Raw genomic sequence first — 26,061 nt, 5'->3', positions numbered from 1 at the left:
AATAGGCATTTTATACATATTTTTTAATATTTAGATACTTATTCTTACAGAGCATGGTTCCCAATTTAAGCTGGATTGTAACCATTGTATTTGTAATGAAGGGGAGGTAATATGTACCAAGCATAAATGTCCATCATCAGAAACCAATGTTCGGTGGAGAGATCTGCCTTGTGAATGTTCCAGAGATTATCAGCCTAGATGTGGACATAATGGCAAGACCTATCCTAATCCTTGTCTGGCTGAAAGGTAAATCAAATTGATAAACAAACTATGATGCATTTTCCCTGAGTAACGTACATTCATTCATAAATTCGAAATTTAAAACTCATTTATTGTAGTCTGCTTGCTGTTTTTATAAATTTTAGACTTATTTACAAATACAATGTTTTATTCAAACTGCAATATTCAGCTGCACCAATAACACACTCAAGAAACTTATCAAAATTCTTTATTTTTCTTATGTTTTATTTTTATGATGCAGGGTTTTTCATTTATTTAGATTAAAAAGCTGTTTTCTGGCTGTCTCATAAACACAGCAGAGAAACAGATAATAAATTATGAAAAGCATTTGTACATGGAATTAACGTAAAAATAACAAAAGAATATTTTTAAGCCACATAAATTTAGGTAATGAAAACTTGCTGTTTCTATTCATCAATTGTTCTTTTTATTGACTAGGTGTGGCAGATTGAAAAAAAATGAGTTAAGAGAAGGGTCTTGTTATTCCTTTGATGATTGTCAAGATAATCCTTGTGGAGACAGTTACAGGTAAGAGAAAAAGGAATATCTTCTATACAGTTAGGAGTAACTCCAAATGATTTCATGGTTCTCCACCTTGTCCTATTTAAATATTTTGAATATTGAATAAATATGTTTTTGTTCTGTTTAATCAAAAATATTGTACATAAATGGTGTCTCTATACCATTGACAAGGGTCCTAAAAATTTAACACAACTATGTTAATATTTTATGGGCCAAAAAATACCCCGATAAATATTTTTATTTCAAACCGTTAGATTCTATCTAGACATCGCAACATACATGAACTATCAACAGTTAAATTTTGTAAATATGTTCAAGAATGATATATGGTATGCAAGTTTGATAATTCAATGATTTTTATGAATAAAAGCTGCAAACTCCATAGGACTTGACCATGCTACTTTCATTTTTGAAAATGAAATTGAATGTATGTTATAGGTTTGTGTGAGTTAACACTAGTCTTACTGTTTTTATAGGTGCTTACCCAAGAGACAAGTTTGTCTGAGTATTAATTATGAAAACTGTCCTCAATATGAATGTGGTAAGTATATTTAAAAAAGGACAAAATATAGTCAGCATCAATAGATAGACACACTATTTCTCCAAAGTTAAAGTTAATATGCTAGAAATTTTATAGTTGCAAATAGATTAATAATTTTAACAGTGCTTTGACACCAAATTCTGTAACATTGAACAGTGATGCTTACAAGAATATTAGAATAAAACATGTTTTAGAAAAAAGAATTTAAACAATAGAAAGTTAGGTTAGCAGTAGAAGAGAGATAATTTTTCATACATGTGAATTTGAACAGATCACACATTGTGACATTAATATTCCTGATTATTAATGTATGTGTTTTCATTACAGTTCCCTTACATGAGAAGTGTGACCACCATTTCCATGACCCAGTATGTGATATTACAGGACAAGAATACTCCAACCCCTGTCTACTGTTACACCATAAACGAACCCTTGATTACAGGGGACATTGTCAGGTAAATATAACAGGACAAGAATACACCAACCCCTGTCTACTGTTACATCATAAACGAACCCTTGATTACAGGGGACATTGTCAGGTAAATATAACAGGACAAGAATACTCCAACCCCTGTCTACTGTTACATCATAAACGAACCCTTGATTACAGGGGACATTGTCAGGTAAATATAACAGGACAAGAATACTCCAACCCCTGTCTACTGTTACACCATAAACGAACCCTTGATTACAGGGGACATTGTCAGGTAAATATAACAGCTGTAGTCAGTCAGGTTTACAGTATACATGTATGTGTACAAATCTAGTACAGGTAATTGCTGATTACTATCAAGGAATAACATTTGAAAGTTAACCTAGTGATCTTTGGCAATGAATAAAAACACCAAGGGATATATTTGAATAGGGAGGAATTTAAACATTTCAATTGAATCAGTATGTTAAAGTTAGATTTTTTACATACCTGAATTAAACATTTATGGATTTGTAAGGATACTTGTAAATTTGATGAATAACTGATCTAAGCATGTTTAAAATAATCTATGCTAAGTATGTCAGAACAATATTAAGAATTGGAATTGGGAATATGTCAAAGAGACAACATGTTACCTGACCAAAAGCAGACAACAGCCAAAGTTCACCAAATCGTGCACCATCAGTTGGGTCCTAAAAAAAATTAATTATGTACTAGTTCAGCAAAGAAAGATGTCACACTAAAAATGAACTAAAGTTAAAAAAACATACAAGACAAACAAAGGCCAGGCAAAATTGTGGCGGGTTGAAAATGTTTTGTGAGATCTCAACCTTACACCTATATCTCTAGTCAATGTAGAATAAAGAAACGCATAGAATAATGTTTACCTCAGTGATAGATGTAGCTATTATGGTTTTAAAATACCTGATATGATAATCTATTTACCATTGCCCTCCATTGTAGAGTGACTGTTCTACTTCAGAACCAGTATGTGGACACAATGGAGAAACTTACCCACATGAATGTGCTGCATTAGCTGCCAGAACTACTGTTGATTATTATGGTGAATGTAGAGTCATTGGGCAATATATGGGTAAGTTGTAGTGCATAGAAAAAAATGCTTCAGATATGAAATGATTTTTACTCTACAAAGAAAATAGTATATTTGATTACCGATGTCCATTCCTGTATCTGTCTGTAAGTTACAAATTTTTGATATAAAGTTATGCCGTACCTTGTGACATCAGTTCCTTGTTTGATACTTAGCCTAGTATCCTGAAAAAATATTTTGAACATATAATATTTTTCTAAGCTACTACAACATAACCTTCTTGATACATACCTGGGCGTAATATAAAAGAAATAGTTCACAGTACATCATGAATAACTGACATTGAATGTTATACATAGATATTAGCCATGGTGAATGCATTGAAAAGAAGAATAATGACAAGAGTATTGTTTTTAATTATAGGTAATGTTTCCAAAACAGCAGATTGTTCAAATGTCAGGTGTGTACTGGTAAAACCAGCTAATTGTCGTCCAATAATCCCACCAGGGGGCTGTTGTCCTGTATGTGGTAAGTGTTATATAACTAATTTTATGCTTTCAACAACGGAAAAACACATTAATTCCTTCATATGCTCTATTGACTGTCTAGAAAAAAGGTAAAAAGAACTTGCAATCCATATAGCTGATAAGTGTGTTTCCCTCATATGATTTGCAGGTAGTACCTCAATGGTTACATAGGCATTATGAAGATTTTGCATTTACAGAAGTATTCCAACCTTGATTGGTCTTAATTTTTTATACAGATAAAAGAGTAATTGCTAATAATTTAAATTTACACTAAAACAAAAGCAGAAAGTGATGACAAATGATAAATGTTTAATACTTTGTTTGTAGCTGCTGAGTTACGCATGTTGTATAGTGTTAATATGGTTGATGTGATGACAACATCAAGGCCTTCTGGTCCAATCACTGTCAGCAGCATTTTAGATGTCCTCTCACAGCAGTTAATGGTGAGGGAATGTGATGTCTTTGGCTACCTCAATGTAGAAACAGACCTAGTGGTCTTAGTTAAACCTGTTACTGCCTCACCTACTCTATTACAGGTATGTAATTCTTTAGTGTTTTAATTAATGTTGTAATAAGCATTACTGATATACAAAGGATGACCTTTATTTATTTATGAGTGCTACTTTTACCTTCAATACACATTTATCTGTCATTTGTTAACATATTGACATTGGTAAACAGACGAACATAGAATTATAGCAAACAATTTTTAGTTGATAGCATATTTGTTTTATACCTGTAGTTGTCACTAATGAGTTAAATTAAAAAAACCCACACATTTTAGATTTTCTGTGGGTCCATAATTTTTCTTAGAGTACTTATTTTCCAGGGAATGTATGTGTAAAACAAAATACAAATTCCCTCAAGGCTTGTATGCAGAACTTACAAGAAAGAAATATCCACACTTATAAAATGTAAAAAAACAAAAATACCAAACTCCTAGCAAAAATCAAATGTCAAAATCAAAAGCAAAAGCTCAAACACATGAACAAATGGATAACAAATGCCATATTCCTGACTTGGTAAAAGCATTTCCTTATGTAGAAAATGAGAAAATGGTGGATAAATTCTGGTCATCTAGCTAGCTTAGTAAAGTCTCTCACTTGTATCCATCAAATTGACAACAATGTGCGACCAAAACAAACATTATAAGTAAAAATGTAAAATAATGGGGGTCACCAGTCAACATTGTGTTTTAATCCTTATCACCATAAACAAAATTATGCAACAAAAAGTAAAAAAGGAAGGCATATAGTCAAATGTTTCTTTTATTTTCAGTTTTCCGTAATAATTTCACCCAAAAAAAATAAATGAATTAACAGTATTTATATATTTTAGTATTTTGAATCTGTGTTGATTAATATTGTTTTATTAATTATCTCAAATTATTTTCAGCTTGAAGCTTGCATTAAAGAGACAGAAAGAATAGAATACCTCATTCAAAATGACAGTCCATTGTTAAAATCACATGTAACAATGACACCGTTGCTTTTAGCAACACTACGAACTCCTGGAACAGCCCTTTCTAGGGCCGGTGCTCTGTCAGGAGGAGCTGGTGCTCCATATCAATCTGTTTTACTAACAGCATTACTTGTGATAGCATTAGTCAGACTGACGTTTTCGTGATAACTACTTATTATAAGCATTAGAATTATAAAGAATCTCATATGAGGCTTGTGGTAGCCATACTGAAGTTACAAAACATATAAATAGTTGTGACTTGTTTCAGAAGATATAAGAGCTTGGTTTAAAATACCATGTTTGAAGTACTGTATGGCTAGATTGTTAATTTGAGTACTATTAGCCATTTCAGATTTTGAACTTAAATAAAAGTTAACTAATCAGCATTGCATTATACCAACTAAGAACCTGCCACCTTGTGGCTTAAAAGTTAACTGGTCAGCACTGCATTATACCAACTAAGAACCTGCCACCTTGTGGCTTAAAAGTTAACTGGTCAGCATTGCTTTCTACCAACTAAAGAACCTGCCACCTTGTGGTTAGGTGGTTTGGATTCAGTTTCAAGTTACTGTGTTTATTACTGCTTAATGGCTGATTTTTAGTTATTTTATGTTCGTTATTGATTCGTTAAAGCTGGTATTTCTATTTAAGATTTTTTCACATCTTGTTACATAAAGTTTTCTGGTTTTTTGTTTTGCTCTTATTTTGTCAAATATTGTTATTATTAAACATATACTTAAAGTCTGGTGCTACAATAATAACAGTTACAATTCTATAAACTTTGTCTAATATGTAATATACAATATAAATATATAATGTAATGATGCAAGTTAGTCTGTTGAAATTAAATGAGAGCAATAAACAATCGATATAAATATGAAGATGATGAAAGTACCTTCACAGCTTGATACTAACAAGCATTCAAAGAATATTTTTATTGAAAGTAATAGATTTCAGCGAAATTAATAAAATGAAATTTAAGTTGTTCTGAGAGGGGAAAACATTCTGGTTCAAATACTGACACTAAAATAAGATATGAACATTTGGTTTATTTGAGAAAACTTGCATACACTGTAAACTATATTTCTCTATCATTTACTTCATGTATCATACATTGATATTTTCATCATAAACTTTTGTCATTGGCATCTTCTCTATATCCTTTAATTAGATATATTGGAACTTATAACACTATTAGATCTGATATTATGTTTCATATTAGTCCAACAAAATTAAATAGAATCTGAATCTTTTGTATTAAATTAAAGTTTTGAATCTTATTACAAATGGAACAAGTTTACTTCACAAGTTTTCCTCCATATAGAGATCTCTTGTGTTCTTTGGGATTTTTTGCATTGGATTGTTAATGGTATTAATTTGAAATTGCTTTTTATCTTAGCTAAAATTTACCACAGAGGGAAGCAATTTAATAAATCCTAGGAAAAGTCAAACAGATCAATGACAAAAATGTAGGTTGAATATAACTAGCAACATAACTCTATAATCTTGTTAAAACTTAAAAGTTAATTTCAACCCTAGATATATTGTTTTCATTTCTGTAAATGCTCAGCGAGAATTTTGTCTAATTTCCTCCCCTTAAACATATCAATGTTTCACTTGCTACACTTTTCATTTGCTGTAAGAAAACAATATGATAGAAAACTGCCTTATATCCTTTCCCACCAGAATCAATTTAGGTTCTACCATTTAATACCTTTAGCATGTCAATTTTGTGTATCTTGTTATGTTTATTTATTATGTTTTATTGTCATTTATCTGAAATAAACAGCATTTTAAAAGATGATTACCAAATATTTATATGTAAATATATTTAATATGATTTATGCATTATAAATGCAAATAAAGTATATTTGTGTTTATATAATGAATTGTAAAATGGCATTTTTATGTACGTGTATATGTCCTACTTATTAGTTAATGACTTGTAATATCAACACAGAAACATTGTTCAGATACATTTCAACATCTCAATCGTCAAGCTAACATTTTTTGTCTCGTACAATTTCTTTTGGCAAATATTGGTTAACTTATTGTAAAAGCTGTATTCGTACTGTTCTATGACTATTAAACCTTCAAAGGCTTATTTCATCTTACCATCCAAATTTCTGATTTGAAAACATAGAATTAAGACATGATCATTCCATTTATGTGATGAGAAAACTTTCAGAAGTATCAACATTGAACAAAAGGTTGCAAAAATTTGAGTAAACACGATTTTGCAGCTTACAAATGTACAAAGTTTTATGTTTTTTTTCCAAGAATAATTGTGAAGTCTATGTGTGTGCATGATTGTACATTTGTAGAAACTGTATGTGCCATAGTGTTAACTGTTATTGCTGTGATATTTAAATGTTTATAATTTTATTCTACTTACTGTAGAAAGTGCTAAAACATTCAGCGTGAATATTTTTATTAGTGCTGGAAAAATTCTACAAATTTTATAATTGATTTCAAGTTTATTTTTAATAACACTTATTTGTAAGGCCACACCAATTTAATTTCTTGTTCTACGGATTTTTGGACTCCAAAAATTGGGGCGAGCGAGCGATTTGAAAATTTTAATAAAAAAATATTTAATTTGAAAATTTTTGAGGTGAAGCTTAAAAATTAAAGGCGAGCGATTATATTTTTTTTTTGTAAACATAAAATAGTAGGTTTTGACTATATTAAAACTTAATTTATCACTTGTACCTTGACATTTCTTTAATTTATGAAGTATTTTTTCCCTGTTCAACAAGAAATAATTGAATAATTAAATCTTGTCTATGTATATGAGACTGACAATGAGACAATTCTCCATCCAAGTCATAATCATGTTCAGAACAACCCCTTAATATTATGAATATCCCTTTTATGAGGGGTCAAAATAAGTTATAATATTTTTTTTTTGTAAAAACACTCTAAGTTCAAAAGGGCTTATATTTTCCCTAAGAACTATAATATTTGGTATTAAATGGTCAAAACATGTCCAAGAATTTTGTTATATTCCTGGACTTTAACCATGTTAACACATTTACTTTATAAGTTTAATATTATTTAAAATAAGTGGACCCATCCCTCTGTTAGAAAAGTTGTTTAAAATATAATGTATTTCTCCTCTTTTTGAGTAAAAAATTCTAAGTTGTCAAAGGTTTTGTAAAGTAGCACTGTACACATCCTTAGTATTTCTATTTTCTTTTCTACAACAGTAAACATGGTAAAATGACCCCTTCAATGCCCTTGTCTGAGGGAGGGTTGGTCCCAACCTGATAATAACAAACATAGGTCAAAGTACAGCATTTTTCACAGGGCTTTGATCAAGAATAACCAGCAATCTATAAGGGACCACAACTTAGTATTGTACACAATTCGTACAGGAAAACCAACGATCTAAATTATATTTCCAAACGGGAAAATACCAATGAACCACATCAACAAACGATAACTGCTGAACGACAGGTCCCTAAATCAACCAGGACAGGTGAACAAACTTGCAGCGGGTATGACCGTCACCATACATTATAATTGCAGTTGAAGGCAAATCCTTCAGAAGTACTAGTTCTTTGTACTTTATTTTAACAACGAACTTTTTTTTTATAGGGAATATAAGTGAGGGGGATAGAAACCAACGTTTTGTTTTGTTCTGTACTGGTATTTCTATTTATATCGGAGCACTCCCGCTTGGAATAAATTGGTTTCATGCTGAAACAAATATTCTCGCAGATATTAACAGTGTTGTGGGTGCTGATAGGTTTTAAATCGTTATGTAAAGCCTAGACTGTGATTTTAAAAAACAATGTTGAGATCTTTATATAATATTTACAAAAAAAAAACGGTGCGGGAAATGGACATGATTTCATTTCGGAATGCGGGAAGCGGGAATATAATAAAAATAAAAAAAATCTGTTTAGAAAAAAATAGGTGCGGGCGGGTCCGTCGAACAAGGAATCAAATTGGTGTGGCCTAAGACACAAAACATAATATTATACACGTCTGATGTTTATATTGGCTGCTTTAAAATTGTTTGACACTTTTTCAAAATTATATCTCATATATTTATTTTTTTATCATAGACAATGAACTATGGTTCTTGCAGATTTGCATCTTTATTCTGGAAAACTTTGATTTGATCAGATGAATATGTATAAAGTAATTCATCCCCTTTAACTAATAAAATTCAGAATTACATTATTCCCTTTTATTAATGAAGTTCAGGATTACAAGCAATGTTTTTTCTCAAGTTAAAGTCTAAAGTCATTATGACAATAGAAAGTGTTAAATTATCCATACAAACTTTGTTATTTTCATGAACTTATAAGATAGGTGAAATCTTTTTGTACATAGACACAATTTTTATATTATTTTATTTATAACTGTGTACATTTTTAATCTGTATAAGGTTATATAAACGAACCAAAGAACTTCAAAGCATTGTATGATTATTTGCACAATATTTGAAAGATTTGTGCCTGAATGTGTGGGATTTGTGTGTGCTTGCTATAAATATGAGATGAATGTTGGGTTAAGTGTTTTAAAAGAAAATTATTGTGACTATAATAGAAAATGGGAATAACAAAATATTTATAAAACTAAATACTGTCATAAACCTTTGCAATCTGATTGGTTCAGAAAAATGACACAACTTTCAAACTTATTTATTTCAAACACAAAACTTTGAGACCATTGAATAGCCATAATGATTTAACAATAGTCATTTACAAAGAAATTATCAAAGCTATCATTGGGTTGAAACTAAATGGAAGTATAACTTTTTTCTTTAAATATCTGTATATATGGAAAAAGACATGCAAATTGTTTATTTTCAAGTATGAATGGAGAAGTGGTGTATTTGTGTACATCAGTATGAATGGAGAAGTGGTGTATTTGTGTACATCAGTATGAATGTTGTGCACATTCTACGTTGCATCTAGTCATAAAATATCATAGTGGACTATGCAATGTGTCATTGCTTTGTATATATATCATTCTGTTATCATCTCTATTGTTACAATGAAGGAGAAAAAATAAAGTTATTTTGTTGTGTAAATGTGTAGTTTTTGTGATTTCATAGAACTGACAATTGGTTACTTTGCTGTTAAAAGAGGCGAAGATGGTAGAAATGTGCCTGAAATAAAGTTTACACAATAAGTATGATGAAAATAGAGACATTCTTTGATTGAAATCAGCTGGTAGAAAGTTGTAAATTATTTTCAATTAAGGAATAAATTGACCTAAATTGAAGTTCTGATTTGCCCCTATTTGACTATAGCTAGGTCCTTTTTATGCCCCACCTATGATAGTAGAGGAGCATTATGTTTTCTGGTCTGTGTGTCCGTCCGTCTGTTCATTCATCTGTCCGTTCTTCTGTTCATTCGTCCCGCTTCAGGTTAAAGTTTTTGGTAAAGGCAGTTTTTGATGAAGCTGAAGTCCAATCCACTTGCAACTTAGTACATATGTTCCTTATGATATGATCTTTCTAATTTTACAGCCAAATAAGATTTTTACCGAATTTCACGGTCCATTGAACATGGAAAATGATTATGCAAGTGGGGCATCCATGTACTTTGGACACGTTCTTGTTTATTTTTATAAGTTTTTTGTTTTTTTCAAATATTTCCTATTAAGCATCACTGAGGATTGACAAGACATTAATTTCCTTAACTGTCATAGTTTGGTATTAACAGTTACTCTGTGATGCAAAGAAATGCAGTTGGTGCATTATAGGCAATGGGAGTGCAATAAACACAGTTTACACATTAACAAAACATAAATTCATACAGAGGATTAAAAAATGTATTTCCAGTATTTTCTTTCTTTAGATGTGTTTTAAATATTTGAAAGGTATTTACCATCATTTACGATGGATAAGCAAGGGAAAAATTTAAAAGGTATGTTTTTGTGTTGATTGTCATGGTTTTAAGGTGTGAACTGTGTTGAATACACTTCCAATGCCTACAATCTTCCATTTGTATTAAACACAGTTTACACACTTTAAACAAAACAATCAAATCAGAAGCATGTAATCTAATATACTATCTTTCCTCATTATTAGATGTATTGTTAATGATAGTTAACACCTTTTAACAATTAAGAAATGGGAGATGCTTTCTGGGATACATTGATACATCGAAGTTATTCCCTTACTGACAAGTCAAAGGGGACTTAAGGTTTGTACCCTGTCCATCAGTCAGTCCATCAAATCAACTTTACAAAATGTATTCTTCGTGCTGGGAATATATTGATTTAAAAGAGGGACGAAAGATACCAAAGGGACAGTCAAACTCATAAATCTAAAACAAACTGACAACGCCATGGCTAAAAATGAAAAAGACAAGCAGAAAAACAATAGTACACATGACACAACATAGAAAACTAAAGAATAAACAACACGAACCCCAACAAAAACTAGGGGTGATCTCAGGTGCTCCGGAAGGGTAAGCAGATCCTGCTCCACATGTGGCACCAGTCGTGTTGCTTATGTGATTACAAATTTCGGTAAATAGTCTAATTCGGTAGGTCAAATTCATGAAAGGGAAGGGGGTTGTAGTTACGACGTAAGGAGAATACCCGATATCATTTGTGAAACGGTTATTCCATAACGGTAAACCAACTCCTGATGGCGTCCGTAAAATTTACGAAGGGATGATTTAATATTTGTTGTTTTATCATGACATTTTACAGACCAAGATCGAAAAAAAACAGTTTTCAACACCTTTTTTTGTCATACTTATAGATATTGATTTGATAATTGGTATAATTATAATTTAACCATGATATTTCTAAATTTCGAAAATTTATTTTAACTTGTAAACACTGCACGACCAGGCAAACGCCGAAAAGTAACCAAACAATTTAATGATTTCCCTATACAGTGAAAAGCACATGATAAAATGAGGATCAATCAATAGAATACAGAATCCCTTGTAAAATTGTTATGCGATGATGCCTGATGTACCCATATTTTGACTATTTTATTAATTGTGACTGTTTATTTAACGCATCATGTAAATATAACGGAATTTGATGAGACTGTTATTAATGAGAGAGGGTTAGCGCTATAGAACCAGGTTTAATCCACCATTTTCTACATTTGAAAATGCCTGTACCAAGTCAGGAATATGACAGTTCTTGTGTAATCGTTTTTGATGCGTTTCGTTATTTGATTTTGCCATGTGATTATGGACTTTGCGTATTGATTTTCCTTTGAGTTCAGTATTTTTGTGATTTTACTTTTGTCTTCCATAGTGCATAAAAACAAAACACAAAATCATATTGTATCTGTTAAAAATGGGTTCTTTTAAAAAAAAAAAGACGTTTGAAGGAATATGTCTCTTAAACACTTTCACCAAATGAAACACCTACGTTGTCAATGAATTCTAATGATGTCGAGTTTAAGAAAACTGTTTATTTGAATTTTCCTTTTTTTTATTACAAAATATCTTCTAGTTCCTTCATCAGTTCATTGACACTTTCAATCTACATAGGATCACCTAGTAGAGATGATTTTTGGTACGTACATTTAACATAATTTTGTAGTTTTTAAGCATCCACATATGATCCACATTATACTTATGTCACAAAAGCACCCATTTAGCAAAAATAACAGCGAAAATAATAAAGACAAAGCAATTTGTTGTTTATGATTTATCATTATGCAAGACTTCAGCATAGATAATATATTTGAATATATACAAAACTTTCACAGTAAATGTCAATTGCGACAGATAAAGTATTTAATGAAACAATGTAAATCTACAGAAACGTCGCCATGTGACGTAAACAAAGTAAACTTTTGAAAACGTGACAGACATTCAGTTGTTAAAAAATGAATAGAAAGAACGGACTACTGTCGAATGGATCTAATTATTTGAAGAAGTAAAACAAAACATCAGTTGTACGATTTTTACGGATGGTAATTGAATCTTGGAGGCAATATGGGTATGCTTCATTACCAAGTCATGGATCGTTTGGAGGTCGGTTCAAACATATCTTTCTATGTTTTGATTTTGATTCAAAAAATATGTTGGAACTATGTAGAAAATACGGATACATATACAAAATAAATTCAAAATGGCAACTTTAATCTTGGCCATAAAAAATATGTGCAATTTGGGTAATATGTTTTGATTTTGATTAAAAAAAAATGGTGGAACTATGTAGAAAATACGGATACATATACAAAATAAATTCAAAATGGCAACTTTAATATGTGCAATTTGGGTACTCTCTCTTAGACTAGAAGGTTACACGATGATGTCTGTTGTCCCCATAATTTGACTATTTTAATTATTATGCCTGTTTAGTTCACTCGTCATTGTAAATATAACGAAATTTGATGAGACTGTAACCAAAGTTAGAGGGTTAGCGGTATAAAACCAGGTTTAATCCACCATTTTCTACATTTGAAAATGCCTATACCAAGTCAGTTCTTGTCCATTGGTTTTTAATGTGTTTTGTTATTTGATTTTGCCATGTGTTTATGGACTTTCCGATTGGATTTTCCTCTGAGTTCAGTATTTTTGTGATTTTACTTTTTTTCACATTTAAAAGTCTGTCAAACTGACAAAATAATATTTATTTAACCACCGCTGTGACAATACCATGTTATGTTTTTTCAAGAATTAAACTTCTTATATCTAAAAAAACAGTCTCTCTTTTACGGATATCCGTCACCACATTAGGGTGAAAACTTTTAAAATCTTATGTTTTTGCATTTTATTTTGAATTAAACTTTTTATTTATATCCGGCACTGGGAAACTAAATCCCTCCTAGAATTTTGGAATGGTTAATTTATAATCAAACAAATTAACGTAACCTCTCGGCGACCAATTGGTTGAAGTCAAAATTTCTATATACTAATACTACAAATGTATGCCATTTTAGATTCAATGTTATATGAGGGAATACCCAATTTTTTTAAATTAGGTTTTTCTTATCCAAAGAAAAATAATCTCAAAACTGAATAGTGACTTTTTGTCCTAAAACTTTCTGTTCTTAATTCTTCTAACAAGCGTCACCAGTGTCTGAACTGAAAGTTGATGTACCCGGGATGTATGTAAAAGAACGTTTCCTCCTTTTCTTAAAAAGTTCATCGGAAGATACCTATACCTTGTTGATAAATATTCCGTATCAATTTCACAAATAATACCCGATGGTCTTGATGTATAGATTCTAGGTATTGACGTTGTTTAACATTATATAACATTACATGTTATATTTAATTTTATATGTCTTTGTAAATTATTACTTTTACTACTTTGTCTTTGTTTGGTAATATGCAGTTGACGTGGCTCGATAATTATTATTATACTCCGTCATTTTTTTAATATTTATTATGGTGATTAATAACATAATACTGACTGCTGTACCCCTTTTTTTGACATTTTTACCGATTGTGCCTAAGATGTTTGTTTTGTTCACACATCGACGTCAATATGATGAAATTGTATAGTTCCGCTTGCTCTAAACCAGGTTATCCATTCGTTTGACGAATTTCATTTTTTTTATTTTGCTAATTGATTTAGGACTTTTTAAATTTTCCTTGGAGTTCGTTCTTTTATATACCTGTACTAACCATGCAACGCCACAGTGTTCCACCATTGAAGCTCAAGATCGCCCGAATCCAGACAATACAGAAGATCTGCGATCAGCAAATAGTACTTTAAAGGATAACAATTTTTAAACAAGATAATTCATAGTGAAGGTTAGTAAACCCATTGCACAAATTATCATGCTGCAAAGTCAGGCAAGAGTAAGCATGTTTTACTACGCACCAAGAAAACAACAGAATTATCGATACTTCACATACAGAAATTGGAAATCAACAGCTTTGATCAATTTGTGTAAATGAGAACAATAAATGCTACCAATTTACACATGCTCAATGTCGAATTGAAAAGAAACAGGTTTAATTAACTACATTTAGAACGAAGCAAAGACATAAACGTCAGTGCTCATTCCTTAAATTCTGTTTTCGGTCAATTAATGTCGTAAAAGACGTTGACATATATGAAAAATGCATTAGAGTAACACTTTGGCTTGAAGACTAGCAATAAATCTGCAATTATCAAGAACAAGCTATCTTTAACCTTCAATATTTCTACATCATATGTCAGAACATTGGAATATAGATTGCATCATCAGGAAACGTATGTTCTTTTTCAGAGTGGTGTTTGAAATTCACATTTGTTGTAAAGAAACTCATCATAGACACTTCAAGTACGATTTTCCTCCGATTCAAACCCATTCGTAATTGAGTTATAACTATTATTATTAATTTCTCATTGCATTTTGTTATAACCAATTGATGTAGCTGATAACAACCTTCGTGAACTATATTTGTGATCATAATAATGCTATCGGTACTGCGTACATGAAAAGCGATCTTGGGTTATACATCAAATATGTTTGTTTTCCGGTTTAACCTTTTAAATCTTATGTCCACTGCTGACTTAATTTTGTTTGATAATGTCGCATTGAACAAGGAAAACATATATATATTTGGACCGATAGTTTAAATGTTTAATTTTGATTACCAAATATTCTTATCAAACATATGTCCTTTTCCCGATTTGGTAATGGCTCACAAGGAGACGAACACAACTAACTTGACGTGAAGCATCAGTCCATCACTATCATGGTCTAACATACCAAAGTTGGTGGTCAATGTATCTTGATGTTAAGCATAAGTCCATCACCATCATGATCTAACATACCAAAGTTGGTGGTCAATGTAACTTGACGTGAAGCATCAGTCCATCACCATCATGATCTAATCTACCAAAGTTGGTGGTCAATGTAACTTGACGTGAAGCATCAGTCCATCACCATCATGATCTAACATACCAAAGTTGCTGGTCAGTGTAACTTGACGTGAAGCATCAGTCCATCACCATCATCATCATCATCTAATCTACCAAAGTTGCTGGTCACTGTAACTTGACGTGAAGCATCAGTCCATCACCATCATGATATAACATACCAAAGTTGGTGGTCACTGTAACTTGACGTGAAGCATCAGTCCATCACCATCATGATATAACATACCAAAGTTGGAGGTCAATGTAACTTGACAATAAGCCTTAGTCCATCACCATCATGATATAATCTACCAAAGTTGGAGGTCAATGTAACTTGACATAAAACATCAGTCAATCATCATCGTCTAATGTATCAAAGCTGGATGTTAATGTAACTTGACATTACGCATCAATCCTCCTCCTCCTCCTCCTCCTCCTCCTCCTCCTCCTCCTCCTCCTCCTCATCATCCTCATCATCATCATCATCATCATCATCATCATCACCATCATCATCATCATCATCATCATCAGTTCAGTACCATCACCATCTAATCTACCATAGTTGGTTGACAATGTAACTTGACATTAATCATCAGTCCATCACAATCATTATTTAACCTAACCAAATATTTTGTGATGACCTTATACCTTATACAGTATATACATGTTTATTTGATGTGGCATTATCGTTCCTGAATGAGTATGCATTATCATTTAGGGACCAGTTGAAGCCCGCTTCCAGGTGCAGGATTTTCTCGGAGCGTTAAAACTCTATTTGTAGCCGTTTTCTGGATAAAGTGTTTTGTTCAGGTTGTTGTCTTTTTGACACGTTCTTAATTTTCATTTTCTATTCTATTATCTAGCTTGACAATGAATGGAGTGGGAATGAAAACATTTAAATTAGGAACAGCTTGTCATTCGGCTGAAAATTCTATGAAATTGCCAATATTTCAAACGTAATTATCTTCGTTGTTTTCATACTCTATCCTACTAATTGCTTCAAAATCAATAGAGTTTAGATAATTACCTAAAACAATGCATCAGCCATTTCCTATGTTTTCTGATTTATGTTTACAGTTTGACAAACATCATTGTTTTATATTTGTATAGCTGTCGGCAAAGAAGTTCAGAGTAATGGTGCACTATTGAACATACTTGCAATTTATGATTTGAGATCAAATATTTACGTCAAACATATTATTTTATTATTATCAGCTCGAATTTTCAAATACAAAATGTACGTCACATAATTTATACCCCACTTTGAAAAAAGACGGGTAAACTGTTTTACCTCTGTCTGTCCGTCCGTCCATCCGCCTGTCAGTCCGTCCGCTAGTCCGTCAGTCCATCTACAATACAAGGATTTCTGTAATTTGGTGTTAGGGTTTATTTAAGTCCGCTTTACCGTGTGATGCGTTGTCAGATTCATCACTCGACAAATTCCTGAAACATATAACTACAGTTTCCTACTGCGGAATTCTTATTTTTCGTGAGATACTCATGTTCGGAAATTGCGTTGTGAAGGCGAACCATCAATTTCAGTGTTTTTAACAAAATCATAGATTCCTTCAGATTTGAAAGTAACATCAGTGAAACCATTCTTTTTCCCCACAAAACTTGGTATCCAAGAAAATTAATCAATAATACTTTAAGTTCCGAAGTAAATAATGAAAAACTCCTTGTTCAATTTAGGGATACAAATATAAAGTTGATTAACAGATGGGCGAAAGATACCAGAGGTACATTATAACTCATAGGTCGAAATAAAAGTGACAACGTTATGTTTAAAAAGCAAATACAGAGACAAGCAATAGTACAAAAGACACAACATAGGAAACTAAAAAACAAATAACACGGACCCCACCATAAACTGGGGGCGCTCTTGAAGAAAAGCACTTTTTGGACATTTTTTTGTTTCTCTTCGAAAGAAGTTGAATAACTGTCTGATAAATAGATCTGCTGTACATTAAGTTAAAGCATATTATCAATATAATACTTCCACGATTCAAGTTATAGTAAAAAAATCGTTTTCAAGGAAATAACATTGAATTTAAGAGCTTTAAATGTGTCACTAAAACAACTTGTTGTAAATGCGTTATGTAATTTCACGGATAAGATGAATATCCTGCAGTTAGTTCATTCACCAAAATATCTCAATCAAATAAAGAGGAAAGCAGGGGACATTCTATTATGCTCTTGATTAATCCAAATAACATCATAAGATATATAAATTGATAATATTTTATGAAATTGAGACAGAATCGATATTTCCGTTACTGCGTTAAATACCCTTGAGAGATGAACACCAATCTAAATTTGTCTGTTATGGTTTTATTTGTAGTACTGCTCCTGATGGTTTCGCAAATCATAAAAATCTTTATATTTGTAATCGGAAGCGGTGATAAACAGACAATAGTTCGTTCGAATGGCATTTAATCACTACAATTCTTTAGATGTTTTGTATTCTGAAGATTCAACAAGTGTTACTGTTACTATCTGGTGATTAAAATGTGCTTTAAATAACAACAGCAAAAACAATACTGAGTATTGAAAGTGTTGTGTTAAACTTACTATATTGTAATAAACTTGTATACTGAGTATTGACTGTGGTGTGTTAAACTTACTACATTGTAATAAACTTATATACAATGTTCTACTTACTTGCATTATGGATAGGATTTACCAACTGTGTTTTATCATATAATCTTAGCAACATACCAGGAAGAGATTGTGTTGATAAGTTACTAAAAACTAACCAAAGCTATGATATCGTTGATATAACTAATACTTCTTCGTTTGACTCTGTCGAATGTCCGCGGAGATCGAACAAATTAAAGATTATAGAAGTAGTGCCTCCCAACAAAACTAAATTTATTTTCAGAGGTAAGTCAATGATTTTTTTTTTGGAAAACAACTTTTGAACTGATATAATATAACTTCTTTCTTTCTTTCAAATGTGTCAAAATTTGAATTGCAAAATAAAGCTTTAAAACAAAAACCGTATAAAACACATGTACAATGGTTGTTTATCCAAAATGATTAAAACATTGTTAAACTTCAAAACAAAACAAAACAAATTAAACATAAGAACAAGAAAAAGAAAAAACCCAACAAAACCAACAAAGAAGATAGGATTGAATGCAAAAGATCTGTATCACAGTAGTGGTCACAACTTTGAATTTGGAAAATAACCAACGCACAAATATAAATAACACTAATGAAACTAAGTAATGATTATAGATTTTTAGGGGATCTGAAATAAACAGTTAGCATTGCATATACTCGATAACATTTTTCAGAATTTCATGTGTAAGTTAGTCTTGGTGTCATCTAAATAACTTTCGAGATGACCACCGAAGACTGTCGATGGTTATATATCCCGATATAAACATAAAAAAATATCAATACTTAACGACCTCGTGCAATTGAATTTTTCAAGGTCGGTTTGATTTCATGTTATTGGCTAAATAAAAAGTAAATAATTGTTTTTACCTGTATTTGACTGATATTTTTTTTGGATCGAATCAGTCAATAAAATTGTTGACATCCTGTTCCTGTTAATGGCTGACCATGATTTCTACATGTGTAACCAACCTTTAACGATTGGGTTAAGTTCATGGTCAAATCGACACCGATTCAATGAGGTCGAATTATTCACTTATTTTGACAAAATTGAGCGAAATTGGTTGCTAAAAATGAAAAGATATATACCAAGCGCTGTATGAGCCTGTATTTAAGTAACACTACACAGGAAAAAGTGCCACGCATGTTTTACATATATTGTATATTTGAGAACATTATAACTGAGATATGTATATCCGGAAACATTAATTCTGAGGAATGTTTACTGGAGAACATTATAACAGTGGAATATTTATCGGAAAATATCATAACTGAGGTATGTATATCGGAAAACATTATAGCTGAGGTATGTATATTTGAGAACATTATTACTGAGGAATGTATATCGTAGAACACTGTTAATGAGGAATTTATATCGTAGAACATTAAAACAGTGGAATATAGATTGGAGAACATTATAACTGAGGAATATATATCGGAGATCTTTATTACTGAGGATTGCATATCGGAGAACATTATTGCTCAGGAATGTGTATCGTAAAACATTGTTACTGAGGAATGTATATCGTAGAACATTAAAACAGTTGAATGTTTTTAGGACATCATTATTACTGAGGTATGTATATCGGAAAACATTATAACTGAGGAATGTATACTGGAGAACATTATTATAAGGAATGTATTAATGAGATTACTATAACTGAGCGTAGCGAGAAATTCCCGCACCCAGAGGCGTCCTTCAGCTGGCCCCTTAACAAATATATACTAGAGTTCAGTTATAATGAAGGCCATATTAATTTCCAAATTGTACACAAGAAATAAAAATTAAACTAATACAAGACTAACAAAGGCCAGAAGCTTCTGACTTGGGACAGGCGCAAAAATGCGGCGGGGTTAAACATGTTTATGAGATATCAACCATCCCCCTATACCTCTAGCCAATGTAGAAAAGTAAACGCATAACAATACGCACATTTGAATTCAGTTCAGGAGAAGTCCGAGTCTTATGTCAGAAGATGTAACCAAAGAAAATAAACAAAATGACAATAATACATAAATAACAACAGACTACTAGCAGTTAACTGACATGCCAGCTCCAGACTTCAATTAAACTGATTGAAAGATTATGATTTCATCATATGAATATCAGGCACAATCCTTCCCGTTAGGGGTTTAGTAGCATACCATCATAACATATGTGAGAAGAACATAACCCGTGTCATACCAACATCTGGTTTTTGAATAAATGTGTTTAGTTCCGATGCAAAGACCATATACGTTAATCAATATTAACGCCAAAATATGCAATCTTTAATGACCTGACAACAGTATCGTAACTATATCCCTTCTTAATAAGTCTATTTAAAGGTTTTGTTAGTTTTTGCAGTGAATACTGACATTTTTGTGCTTTATAAAGAATATTTCCATAAAAAATTGGATGTAATATACCTAAACGTATAAGAAGTCTGCATGTTGAGCTATATTTACGAATGATGTCCTTATACCGATGATAAAACTTAGTAAATGTTTTGACTAGTTTGTGATATCGAAAACCCTGGTTTAATAATTTTTCAGTGATACATAAATTTCTCTCGTTAAAATCTAAAACATTGTTACATACACGAGCGAATCGTACAAGTTGAGATATATAAACACCGTAAGATGTTGACAAGGGAACGTCACCATCTAAAAATGGATAATTAACGATAGGAAATGAAAAATCATCTCTTTTATCATGAATTTTAGTATTTAATATTTAGTATAAATATCAAGAATGTATACCGGAGTATATGGTGTTTGAGTTTGACATCAGATAACATTATTATTGGGGTATTGATATCGGAGAATATTGTAGAGCTTATTAAATGTATCTTGGAATATAACTTAAGTTTGTTTATTACATAGTATTACTGAGCTACGTATCTTGCATAGTATTACTGCTCCAGACTATAACTGAGCTATGTCGTTGTGGTACCATTGCGGCTATATATATTTTTAGTTTACGTCCATAACTCAAAAGTGATTATTCTGTGCAAAGAAAAGGTGAAACATATTAAACTCTAATTTGTCAATGAATAGACTTATACACTTATTTGAACATCTTACAGCAACCTCAGATTCAGACTGATTGACTCTTTTACATAAACAAAACAGTATCCTCAAACCTGTCACACAAATCTTACAAAACAGTATCGTCAAACCTGTCGCACAAATCTTACAAACAGTATCATCAAACCTGTCGTACAAATTTTACAAACAGTATCATCAAACATGTCGTACAAATCTTACAAAACAGTATCATCAAACCTGTCGCACAAATCTTACAAAACAGTATCATCAAACCTGTCGTACAAATCTTACAAAACAGTATCATCAAACCTGTCGCACAAATCTTACAAAACAGTATCGTCAAACCTGTCGCACAAATCTTACAAAACAGTATCGTCAAACCTGTCGCACAAATCTTACAAAACAGTATCATCAAACCTGTCGCACAAATCTTACAAACAGTATCATCAAACCTGTCGCACAAATCTTACAAAACAGTATCGTCAAACCTGTCGCACAAATCTTACAAAACAGTATCGTCAAACCTGTTGCACAAATCTTACAAAACAGTATCATCAAACCTGTCGCACAAATCTTACAAAACAGTATCATCAAACCTGTCGCACAAATCTTACAAAACAGTATCATCAAACCTGTCGCACAAATCTTACGAAACAGTATCGTCAAACCTGTCGCACAAATCTTACAAAACAGTATTGTCAAACCTGTCGTACAAATCTTACAAAACAGTATCATCAAACCTGTCGCACAAATCTTACAAAACAGTATCGTCAAACCTGTCGCACAAATCTTACGAAACAGTATCGTCAAACCTGTCGCACAAATATTACAAAACAGTATTGTCAAACCTGTCGTACAAATCTTACAAAACAGTATCGTCAAACTTGTCGCACAAATTTTACAAAACAGTAATGTCAAACCTGTCGCACAAATCTTACAAAACAGTAACGTCAAACTTGTCGCACAAATCTTACAAAAAGCATTGGAATCGAGAATTCTACGCATTGAAATGTATTTTTTTTTCATTAAATATTTCAAGAATATAATGAAAGTTACAAGGACTATTGGTAACCGGATGACGAAACCGATGTGTTCTTATAGAAACCCGTAGATTTAAACTGGATCATTGTTTATTAAGGGTTTTTAATGCAGGATAGTTTATTGAGAACTGTTGGTTTGAAGAATTTTTTTGACCCATGAATTGCATATCGACCAAAGTTTAGTACTAAAAATTTCACAAACGAAATTTGAAACTGATATATGGTGTTGTTTGAATCAAATCTATTATTTATAAAAATTGGCGTTTAGTGATTTTTTAAAAAAATTACTACAACAGTACAGTTCTGCCAAAGCTTTAGTTGTATGCACTGAATACAAAAACACCTCATTACAAAAACTAATGGAAATATATCATAATGACGATTCGTCGCGTTTGGTCTTATAGACACACATTTAGGAGTGACTTACACTTTAAACAAACTGTTTTGACAGGTTTAGATACGATTTATATAACTTTTATTGAGACTTACTGTCTTGTATCAATTGACTCAAGTAATGCTTTGGTTTTACAATAAAAAAAAGGTCTGAATGTAGAAATTACTGTGGGCGAAATCGATAAACAAAATAAAAGCAATTCAGAATAACTAACAGAATGATGAAATTATATTTGTCGTCTTAAGGGTTAATTCATATACAAATGCGAGGGATAATAAGATATAAACAATTCTCTGCAGACGACCCGAGAATAAAAAGAGATATGGGATAAACTTTAAAGAGACACCAACCAAAACGACGCATCCGTACCTAAAGACATATTTATATGACTTCTAATATTTAATAAGACATTTTCAACTGGTCTAGTTTTTCAATCTATAAATATACAGAAACAAATGAAGATATATCCAATCTTACCTAAATTTTCTGTCTATAAAACTTTTGAATTTTTCGAAAAACTAAGGATTTTCTCACCCCAGGAGTAGATTACCTTAGCCGTATTTGGCACAACTTTTTGGAATTTTGGGTCCTCAATGCTCTTCAACTTTGTATTTATTTGGCTTTTCAAACTATTTTGATCTGAGCGTCACTGATGAGTCTTATGTAGACGAAACGCACGTCTAACGTATAAAATTATAATCCTGGTACAGAATACATTACATTCTATCCAATCTTTGTCACAGAAAGTGAAAATTACAGAATACATTACATCCTATCCAATCTTTGTCACAGAAAGTGAAAATGACAGAACACAATATATCCTATCCAATCTTTGTCACAGAAAGTAAAAATTACAGAATACATTACATCCTATCCAATCTTTGTCACAGAAAGTAAAAATTACAGAATACATTACATCCTATCCAATCTTTGTCACAGAAAGTAAAAATGACAGAACACAATATATCCTATCCAATCTTTGTCACAGAAAGTGAAAATGACAGAATACATTACATCCTATTCAATCTTTGTCACAGAAAGTGAAAATGACAGAATACATTACATCCTATCCAATCATTGTCACAGAAAGTGAAAATGACAGAACACAATATATCCTATCCAATCTTTTGTCAAAAAAAGTGAAAATGACAGAATACATTACATCCTATCCAATCTTTGTCACAGAAAGTGAAAATGACAGAACACAATATATCCTATCCAATCTTTGTCACAGAAAGTGAAAATGACAGAACACAATATATCCTATCCAATCTTTTGTCACAGAAAGTAAAAATGACAGAACACAATATATCCTATCCAATCTTTGTCACAGAAAGTGAAAATGACAGAACACAATATATCCTATCCAATCTTTGTCACAGAAAGTGAAAATGACAGAATACATTACATCCTATCCAATCATTGTCACAGAAAGTGAAAATGACAGAACACAATATATCCTATCCAATCTTTGTCACAGAAAGTGAAAATGACAGAATACATTACATCCTATCCAATCTTTGTCACAGAAAGTGAAAATGACAGAACACAATATATCCTATCCAATCTTTGTCACAGAAAGTAAAAATTACAGAATACATTACATCCTATCCAATCTTTGTCACAGAAAGTAAAAATGACAGAATACATTACATCCTATCCAATCATTGTCACAGAAAGTGAAAATGACAGAACACAATATATCCTATCCAATCTTTTGTCAAAGAAAGTGAAAATGACAGAATACATTACATCCTATCCAATCTTTGTCACAGAAAGTAAAAATTACAGAATACATTACATCCTATCCAATCTTTGTCACAGAAAGTGAAAATGACAGAACACAATATATCCTATCCAATCTTTGTCACAGAAAGTGAAAATGACAGAACACAATATATCCTATCCAATCTTTGTCAAAGAAAGTGAAAATGACAGAACACAATATATCCTATCCAATCTTTGTCACAGAAAGTGAAAATGACAGAATACATTACATCCTATCCAATCATTGTCACAGAAAGTGAAAATGACAGAACACAATATATCCTATCCAATCTTTGTCACAGAAAGTGAAAATGACAGAATACATTACATCCTATCCAATCTTTGTCACAGAAAGTGAAAATGACAGAACACAATATATCCTATCCAATCTTTGTCACAGAAAGTGAAAATGACAGAACACAATATATCCTATCCAATCTTTGTCACAGAAAGTGAAAATGACAGAATACATTACATCCTATCCAATCTTTGTCACAGAAAGTGAAAATGACAGAACACAATATATCCTATCCAATCTTTGTCACAGAAAGTGAAAATGACAGAACACAATATATCCTATCCAATCTTTTGTCACAGAAAGTGAAAATGACAGAACACAATATATCCTATCCAATCTTTGTCACAGAAAGTGAAAATGACAGAACACAATATATCCTATCCAATCTTTTGTCACAGAAAGTGAAAATGACGGAACACAATATATCCTATCCAATATTTTGTCACAGAAAGTGAGAATGACAGAATACAATATATCCTATCCAATCTTTTGTCACAGAAAGTGAAAATGACGGAACACAATATATCCTATCCAATCTTTGTCACAGAAAGTGAAAATGACAGAACACAATATATCCTATCCAATCTTTGTCACAGAAAGTGAAAATGACAGAACACAATATATCCTATCCAATCTTTGTCACAGAAAGTAAAAATTACAGAATACATTACATCCTATCCAATCTTTTGTCACAGAAAGTGAAAATGACAGAACACAATATATCCTATCCAATCTTTTGTCACAGAAAGTGAAAATGACGGAACACAATATATCCTATCCAATCTTTTGTCACAGAAAGTGAAAATGACAGAACACAATATATCCTATCCAATCTTTGTCACAGAAAGTGAAAATGACAGAACACAATATATCCTATCCAATCTTTGTCACAGAAAGTAAAAATTACAGAATACATTACATCCTATCCAATCTTTTGTCACAGAAAGTGAAAATGACAGAACACAATATATCCTATCCAATCTTTGTCACAGAAAGTGAAAATGACAGAACACAATATATCCTATCCAATCTTTGTCACAGAAAGTAAAAATTACAGAATACATTACATCCTATCCAATCTTTGTCACAGAAAGTAAAAATTACAGAATACATTACATCCTATCCAATCTTTGTCACAGAAAGTGAAAATGACAGAACACAATATATCCTATCCAATCTTTGTCACAGAAAGTAAAAATTACAGAATACATTACATCCTATCCAATCTTTGTCACAGAAAGTAAAAATTACAGAATACATTACATCCTATCCAATCTTTGTCACAGAAAGTAAAAATTACAGAATACATTACATCCTATCCCATCTTTGTCACAG

The 26,061-nt window shown here is 31.6% G+C and overlaps 2 protein-coding genes across 3 annotated transcripts in view; both read left to right on the top strand.

Moving 5' to 3' along the window:
• The window catches only part of LOC134706729 (reversion-inducing cysteine-rich protein with Kazal motifs-like), a 56,119-nt gene extending 48,846 nt beyond the window's left edge, over positions 1 to 7,273 (top strand). For both annotated transcript variants that reach the window (XM_063565926.1, XM_063565927.1), the window contains 8 exons: positions 51 to 246; positions 679 to 768; positions 1,239 to 1,303; positions 1,631 to 1,758; positions 2,700 to 2,829; positions 3,211 to 3,315; positions 3,642 to 3,850; positions 4,710 to 7,273. In XM_063565926.1, the coding sequence (XP_063421996.1) occupies positions 51 to 246; positions 679 to 768; positions 1,239 to 1,303; positions 1,631 to 1,758; positions 2,700 to 2,829; positions 3,211 to 3,315; positions 3,642 to 3,850; positions 4,710 to 4,940 (1,154 nt within the window). In that variant the 3' untranslated portion in view covers positions 4,941 to 7,273. The remainder of the gene's footprint in view (positions 1 to 50; positions 247 to 678; positions 769 to 1,238; positions 1,304 to 1,630; positions 1,759 to 2,699; positions 2,830 to 3,210; positions 3,316 to 3,641; positions 3,851 to 4,709) is intronic.
• Positions 7,274 to 17,975: 10,702 nt separating this feature from the next.
• LOC134705654 (putative ferric-chelate reductase 1) overlaps positions 17,976 to 26,061 on the top strand; it is a 65,312-nt gene continuing 57,226 nt past the window's right edge. Inside the window, exon 1 of the mRNA XM_063564374.1 lies at positions 17,976 to 18,458. Within this exon, the coding sequence (XP_063420444.1) occupies positions 18,224 to 18,458 (235 nt within the window). The 5' untranslated portion in view covers positions 17,976 to 18,223. The remainder of the gene's footprint in view (positions 18,459 to 26,061) is intronic.

This window comes from Mytilus trossulus, chromosome 2 (assembly GCF_036588685.1).
Source record: "Mytilus trossulus isolate FHL-02 chromosome 2, PNRI_Mtr1.1.1.hap1, whole genome shotgun sequence".
Taxonomy (NCBI): domain Eukaryota; kingdom Metazoa; phylum Mollusca; class Bivalvia; order Mytilida; family Mytilidae; genus Mytilus; species Mytilus trossulus.
Note: the sequence above shows the minus strand (reverse complement) of the source record. Positions and strands in the feature narration are given on the sequence as shown.